General features: G+C 43.4%; 1 protein-coding gene across 1 annotated transcript in view; it reads right to left on the bottom strand.

Annotated features, from left to right (window-relative positions):
• Window positions 1-874: 874 nt before the first annotated feature.
• OVCH1 (ovochymase 1) overlaps window positions 875-8,172 on the bottom strand; it is a 30,050-nt gene continuing 22,752 nt past the window's right edge. Inside the window, exons 18-21 of the mRNA XM_085324128.1 lie at window positions 7,303-7,498; window positions 6,495-6,649; window positions 5,483-5,639; window positions 875-1,065 (exon numbers count right to left, since the gene is read on the bottom strand). Coding sequence (XP_085180254.1) covers window positions 875-1,065; window positions 5,483-5,639; window positions 6,495-6,649; window positions 7,303-7,498 — 699 coding nt within the window. The remainder of the gene's footprint in view (window positions 1,066-5,482; window positions 5,640-6,494; window positions 6,650-7,302; window positions 7,499-8,172) is intronic.

Raw genomic sequence — 8,172 nt, forward strand, 5'->3', positions numbered from 1 at the left:
TCTTCCCTATTTCTATCCCTCCTCCTTTTCCCATGCTCTGCACCCAGAGCCTTTAAAAGAGGAAGCAAGAAGCTTTGCACAGTGGCCTGGTGCCCTGAGGTGAGCACACTCACCTGATTATGTTCCTGCCCCAGCCACCCACCCCCCGTCCCAGCTGGATTTTATGCAACTGGATCACCATGTACAGTGTGCATGCATACCTGTGAACATACAGGCCTCCAGAAAAATCTAACCTTTTTGTAGAACAGCATTAAAGTTTTTTGCCTTCATTTTTCCTTAGCCTTGTCTTTCTTCTGCAGACCTGCATTTCAATAAGGGGGCTGTACCTTAGTAGCATCAGGAAGAGCACAGAGGAAGGCTGTAGTGTTCTACAGAGAAGATGCATCATCTTCTAGTGCAAAAAAAGAGTCACATTCCTCCTCCCTGTGCCTTAATGCTGTGTCATTTATTCCATTTCCGAGACTTATGTAACATATACTGTCTTTACACTTCACTGTAGCTGAAGAGGAAGGAGGCTGACTTCGAGTAAGAAGCTGCCAGTACAGGCAAGTCTCTTCCATAACACAGCTTGCCCAAGTATCATTTTTTTCAACATAGTCCTCTAATATGACACTGTATAAGAGAGGCTAAGAGGACTATTCTCCCACCAGGTCAGTGCAGYATACTTACAAAGAGATTGAGGGGATTAAGGTAATTTTTCACCCAGATAGCCTGGGCTCTGAAGTTTTACCTTAAGGCTGTAACASAGCTATGCAAGAGGAGATGGAAACACTTTCTGATACTGGCTCAAGTAAAAGTGTAAATTTCTAGGACTGAATGGCCTCAAATGGATTATTTATTGTTACCTAGCACTATTCTYTCTCTTTAGCTCTCTTCATAAATCCGAATAAATTCCTCCTGGCATTTCAGTGAGGTTGGTATTGACAGGTGCTTTACTATAGTCTTTGCCATGCCCTTCAGAGACATTCAGAGCATCCGAGAGCTCGTCGCTTCCCACATATCCTGATGAGGAAGGAGCTGAGATAAAGCCCCTGGGCTCTTCTGACTCCATTTCTGACACACATTCTGTGAATAAATGCACAATTCAGTGATGAAAAGCATCAAGAGAAGACAGTAAGAGCTCTCTACAAAGCCTACCAGTTCAGTCCATGATTGAAGGTAAATAAAATCAGCAGGAAATGGTGATGGCCTGCTGGAATTTTGTATATTCTGATATAATGGGCAAGAGCACAGCTACCAGCACCATTGAAACAGGACACATGCAATCAGCAACATTGAATAGATCTGTTAACATGCCTAACYCTACAATGAATTTTAAGAAGTTCCCACCAGCAATATTCACTCATTAGACTACAATATGCAGACTGGCACAAGCCTGTAGGAATTTAAGAGCACAGCATCAAAAGTTAAGTCCCGCCACCATAGCCTCAGAAATCCAGGCAGCAGAGGCAAGCCAGACCATGCAATGGCRTGAGATGCCAGGTTTTAGAGGAAAGCAGGCTTGCTTGCAAATTCAGTCAGCACACCATTCTCAACTGATTCAAATCAATGTCTGGAAAACAGATAGCAGGTTAGCCTGAGCGCGTGGCCAACAAACCAAACAAGCTCAGGGGTTCTCACTGCTGAGTCTGGAAGAAGTGTTTTTTATATTGACCTTGTGACCAGCCTTTGACAAGAGTTATGAATTATGAAATATCATRCTTTTATCTGCACATTCCCTGGTTCTCTAGAAACACAGCAACAGAGCTGGGGTTAGCTTGCATACAGCAGTCAGATTCAGCTATTTAATAAGAGACCAAATCAACAGGGAAATATTCAGAAGCATCTRAGTAGTTATAGCAGTACAGGAGGAAAGGAAAAAAAAATCACTAATGAGAACTGTATCTCTTCAGTACCTAGCATAATGGGGTTGCTCATCTCCCAAGGTGGCAATTTTTAAAGTCATACCCTCTGTAGAACAGCTTTAATTCTGTGCAAGAGTGTTTCCTCCTACACCAATGTTTATGAGCTTTCTGMTAGGATGAGGCACTGGCACCTCACTCTCTCTGCATACCTGAGCAGGATGCCAATAGCACAGAGGGGGAGAGGGAAGAGGGAGACCTGAGCTCCTTGACAGGCTGGCAGTCCTTCAAGTGCCAAAGGGAGAGGAGAGGAGCCTTYTTCCTCTCAAGGAGGTAGTATGGCATGAACAGCACAGCAGGAGAGATGTAGCAGCTATCTGAGGGTGTGTGCAAGCCCAGGTACATGTAGGGAAGCACCACTTGGCTTGACTCACAGTAGAAGAGAGCTCAGCCAAGCTGAGTTATGGATAGAGTGCCAGTCCTTCAGAAAAGCTGGACTAAAATAATTCTTGCATTWCAATCAAGGTTAAAGAGCAATGAGTTAGTTGCACATCTTTGCATAAGGGCAAGGCAAGGGCTCCTACACACATACTCCATCCCTCTGAGAAGTAGGCCCTGTGCTGGCAGAACACATCAGGACAAGGCAGCACAGGCATGGGGAAGGACAGTAAATCCACCAGGCCAAGGCATGATAGCTTTTCCCACTGTTCATTGGCATTCAGGGTCAATTGGTCAACTCCAATTCAGGTCATTCCAGCACTTTGCACTTGCCTCAGCTTTGAGCTCACCCATGGGTGAGTTGTTCCCAYTGAGGCAGGCACCTGAGTGCATTTCCAGAGCTTCTGCAAGCTCAGCACTGGGGTGCTGTGTTGATGTTCCTTCCATGGTGTTTCACCTTCCCAGGGAGGGAAAGTATCCCCACCTCCTGTTGTGTTATTGCTTCTGGGGACCTTTTTATTTCAGTGGCCTGATGTCCCCCATGCTAATTAGGGGAACAGGAGAGCACACACTACATAACACCCTMACTCCTGCACAAGTCAAGCAGAGCTGGTAACACATTCCCACCCAAACATACTGCTTTTTAAAGTCATGAGCAATAGCATTCACTGACTTGACACCAGAACCAGTGTCATCTAATTACTTGAGGGTACTTCAGCCTTTTCATCACTCCAACAGGATCAYAGTATCAGTTGTGGAGAAACATTTAAATGCTTAACAAACAGGAGGAAGCACATCACATCAGGAAGACAGGATTGTTYGTGTGCCTGCTGGTGCTATCGAAGCATGAGAGCATGCCTCATCCACRATCAGGGCTCTGATCATGCTAAGTGCAAGTGTAAGCAGATCTTAAGTAATAGTCTCTGCCCTGAGGAACTCAAGTCTAAAAGACAGATTAAACTATCACCCCATTTCATAGGTAGTAAGGTAGAAGTACAGGAGACTAAGAAACATACCCAAGGACACAAACTTGTAGCAACATTAATGAAYCCCTGTTATTCAGGGTGAGCCTGTTGTTTCTAGCTACAAGGTCTCTTCTCTAGGCTACACTCAGTCTCTCTCCCTTCCCTCTCCCAGGGAGTGTGCCAACACTTTGAGGACCAACACTGAGATGTTTGGGGTCTTGCACTTATCAGGCACTATCCAGAGCTGCCCAGAGTCAGCTCTCCCTCATCTGCAAGGCAAATGCTGCAGCCCCTCACACACAACAGCTACACAGTTATATAGAGGCAAGGAGCCACTACCTTGTTTGTGCGCCTCTCCCACAAAGTTCGTGTGCTTTGTGGGCAAGCTCCTTGGCTGTTCCGGTACCGAGGTCCCAGGTCCACTGCCGCTTCCCTGCGGTGTGCTCTGTTCACCACCTGGGGAKGCACGACATGCTTACAGCCAGTTTAACACGGAGCTTGCTGAGCAACATTCATTATGGTAAAGCCTTTCATTGCAGGAAGTGTTATTTTATGAAAGTAAAATGCAAAAGCCAATGGTCAGTACCTGGCTCAAAGAGCCCTTGGAGCTTTGAGCCTTTGGATCTTTATGCAGTACTAAAGTCTCCACCACTGGCAAGGATTTACAGCTACAGAGCTGTACAATTCCCCTGCATAAACTGCCTGATCTACAGTAAATCCACAAAAGCTGTTACAGCCGATAGCCAACAGGCAGCAGCCAGCTGCATCTGATCCAAGCAAATGGAACAGATCTCCAGCCAGCTCTCAGCTAAGTTATCACTTGTATAGTAGCCAGATCATCTCTGCTTTAAATGGGCTATAGTTAGTTTAGCAGAAAGGTCTCATACTCAGTTCACACCTGTACTAATATTTCTCTTTTAGAGAAATGTGGGACTAAGAACAACCCTGCAAGGGAAAAACAGAAGACAGCAATGCAGAGCAGAAGAATGAATTCTCATCTGATTTGAGTGAACAGAGCATTATCCGCACTGTATTCTTTTCTTTAGTATACACTTTAATTTCCTGTTCATAACTGCAATACTTTATTCAGGATACAGCAAAAAACATTCTTGTTACCAGAAATCCTCTCCATTTTCCACTAGGAGAAATATAATAAAATACAGGATGGGTAGGAATATTAAAACTCTGTCCAAGATTAGCTCTTTCCTCTTCCCCAAGAAATGCTGTGGGACAATCAAARCTATTCACTAAAGAGAATTACATTCTTGGCTGTATGTGTGCACATGCAAGCAAGGGGAGGGATAAGACTTTGGAAGACAAATGTTTGGCATCAGCAACTTTTTCACAGTGCAACTACTTTAAGCCAAAGTCCAAAGCAAAACATTTCTCTTGARTGACAGATTAGTTTGTTTACATGAGGGAAAAAAAAAAGTGGAGCAATTCAGTGTCTGAGATCTCAAAAAAAATCTCATTAGATTAAAGAAACAGAGGTGGCAGAAACAGAGGTGGCAGACTTCATTTGCCAGTGAAGCTACAAAGCTAGTTACACCCTTGGCTGGGGGAACTTCAGCAGGAATCAAACTGCTGGGGGAGAGGAACAAAGACGACTCATGCAGGTAAGAGTACAACAGTGCTGGGGGTCACCTAACTCACCTCAGAAAAAGTTTGCTCTCCTTATTTCTATACATAAGAGCCACCAATTTAAGGACACAGGCCTCTTCCTTTTGTAAGGGGCTTGTCACATCCATAGGCAAGCTCAATCCTCATTCACTACTATATAGTGTAAATTATTCCTTTTCTAGCACTTACTCTGCAGGATAAATTTCTCCAGAGGAGTGTTTTGTTATTTGTCTAGAGACACACTAGTTCAGTTTATGGTTTTGTCCCAGATTATATATCAAAGCCTAAGTCTAGCTGGAGTTTTCAACAGTAGCTTCTTTGTACTGAGAAAACTGTCCATCCAAAGATTATGTTCAATTTAAGAAACAGAAGTGTTATATATTACTAAAAAAAATCCCATTCCAATTTCTACCAAGTTTTGTTTAGAAGAAAGGGATGAAAAGGAGGAAGAGGACAACTTCCTGCAGGAAATTAGTGACACCACTTGTTCTTTTCTCCCCCCACCCTCTTCCTTCCAAGTTTCCTCAGAAAGTCTACCAGAGAAAATCCTCAATGTATTTGGAATATTTTCTACAAGGGGTATTCAGAACATAGCTTGTTTAGACAAAGAAAACTCACCTTTCATTGTCAGTCTGATCCAGTCCAGAAAAGTCCTCACCCTTGAATAGACTCCTGGTTTCTTTGGTCTGGCACAGCCAACTCCCCAGCTGGCAAGGCCATAAAGAATAAATGGTCCATTTTCRTTGTTACAAACCAAAGGGCCACCAGAACCACCCTAAGAACCAGAGACCAGTGGACTCAGTTATTTTGTATGACCTCCACAGCACTGCGAGCTAGARGAGTAGTAACAGATCAGATTTGACAAGGAGAAAAGCTTCTGTGCCAGAACAGGGTGTAAATCTCCTGGCACAACTCATCCACAAGCTGAAATTAAGACATCAATTTAAAGGTTTGGTCATCAGCAGGGCAGTGTGGAATACAGACTGAGCACAGGATAGAGACTTAAGAGCACTAGGATCAATCATTTTATGGTATGTGCAATTTATTAGTTTGCCATAAAGTTGCAGTATTAAGTAGGASCTACTTTTCAAGCTTGACAGTACATTTGTCAAAATTGCTTCATTTTTTATTTCCTCAGCTGTTCTTACCTACTGTCATCATGATTTCAGGGATATTAGTTCCTGGATAGTGCTCTAAATACAGGAAGTTTTATAAAACCAATAGAAATAATTTCTCATATTGAGAAAAGGTCTCAGAAGGGCATGCAAGYAAGCTACAATTAGAACGTATTTCACTGAGCTAAGAGAGGTTTCAGGAAGTGTAAGGGCAGAACATCCTCTCCTTCAGTTCTCAAAAAATACTGTCTAGGTCTGTGGTCATAGTTTCAAGCAGCACTATGCTTTACATTTAACACCAGTAAGGATCAACTGCACCTACTGCTCTTGTAAGTATTGTCTATTCCACAGATGGACAGTTGTTGGAGCTGTTAGTTGTCATTTGATGTATAACGTTCCCTCCTACCCTGCATCCTCTCCCATCTTCTCCCATCCCTTCCCCTAGATGATCTACCAACATCTTCATGCATACAGAAGCAGATACCTTCAAGAGCACTCAGCTTGTTTCACCTCACCTGACAAGAGTCCTGCCCTTCAGCAGAAACAAAACCTGCACAAAGCATGCGAGCTGTGATCCCTCCAGGGTGATTTAAGTAGTAGTTTCTCTCGCAGACCTCATTCTCAAGTACAGGAACTTGTGTCTGCTGCAGTCGCGTGGCTCGGCTCCCATCTGCTTRGGAAACAAATTGGCAACAGTTGCACACTATTTACGCCAAAAATGATTTGCAGTGCTRGAAAGCTCACCACTACAAATATCTGAAAGGATTCACCCAGAAGACAGATCTCCTACTGTCCATATCTAAAGCAAGTTGGATCCAGTGGAGCAACACAGTAAAGGGATTCAACTTCACTCCAGATTGTCCAAACCTTCTACTTATAGCTTAGTCATGTCTACTCTTCTAGTTGCAGGAGGCTTTTCCCCTAACTCAGAGCTAGTAGGTGTACGGACCATAGCTGCACGCAGTCATCTGACAAAAGGGGTGTCAGTTCATACTATCCAGGGCAGAAACCAATGCTCATTCCATTGCCACAGAAAGTAATTAATCTCAAGTTCAGGTTCTGCAAATAGAAGCCAGTGCTCTGTCTATTCAAAGGTTTTCCATACAGAGTGACTTGTACCCACTGTATGAATTGCTTGCATCACTAAACTGTATTAACATGAACAGATCTCTCCTTCACTCAGCGARGCTTGGATCCAGACAAACCCACTACACCTTAGAGATGAGCAACTGCTAGGGAAAGTCTGAACAGATGAATAAAATTCAAGATTGAAAAGTCTGTTCTGCTCATAATAGGTAAATAGCCAAGAATCAGAAAACCCACCTTTTTCACTGATCCCCCATCCAGACACAGCACAGAGGGAAGAGGAAGATAAGGGCTCTGTGCTGTTGGGCAAACACACAGACCTCACAGCAGCACTGTACTCCAGAGGAGCATCTAGTTGAACCAAGGCAATGTCGGAGTCATAGCTCACTMTGTCAAAATTGGGATGCACCACGATGGTTTTCACTCGCCTCATCTGTAATAAGACCAGAGATGTTAGGGCAAAGAAGGAAAACTGCCCTCCAAAGTGCTTTCTGAAAGCATACTTGTAAAGGAAGAGGGACAACAATCCCACAAACCATTGCCAGGCCAGAGAAAACTCAGTATTTCATGAAAAAACCAAAAAGGTGCAAGGACCTAGATGAATCCTTCACTTGTCAGTTTTCTGCTCCAAAGATTTCTGGGGCAGCTTATTTAGCTCTCTTGAGCCTAGAGAGAAGACTATCGCTGTGCAAACACAAGCCAGGAAAGTTTTGCAGAAGTCGAAGACAAATCCTCTTTGCTTCCTTCCACATGCCTTTCTTCCTCCCCATCCCTACTAAGGGGGCATAGCCAGCAAGCTTTTTTTAAAAAAAAAAAAAAAAAACAGATACATTGCTCACCACCAAGAGAGCAAGAGCCTGAGAACACTCAGTCATGTGCTAGATTTTTTTATATCTGTCTCTTCTCACCATCACTAAAATGTTTTTCTACATGCTGCAAATTAGCTATGAGGCTAGAGTTACCAGATTTCCTTTCTCATCCTTTAACACATGCTCTATATCATTTACTTTGTCTTGCTGTTAGCACCATATTATCTATGCATACCAGGTTCTTCCAAACAGGCTTTTAAGGGCAAATGCAGTGCAGTCAGCTTTTTTAAAATGATAC

This window comes from Rhea americana, unplaced genomic scaffold, assembly GCF_003343005.1.
Source record: "Rhea americana isolate MKP2758 unplaced genomic scaffold, rheAme1 scaffold_9, whole genome shotgun sequence".
Taxonomy (NCBI): domain Eukaryota; kingdom Metazoa; phylum Chordata; class Aves; order Rheiformes; family Rheidae; genus Rhea; species Rhea americana.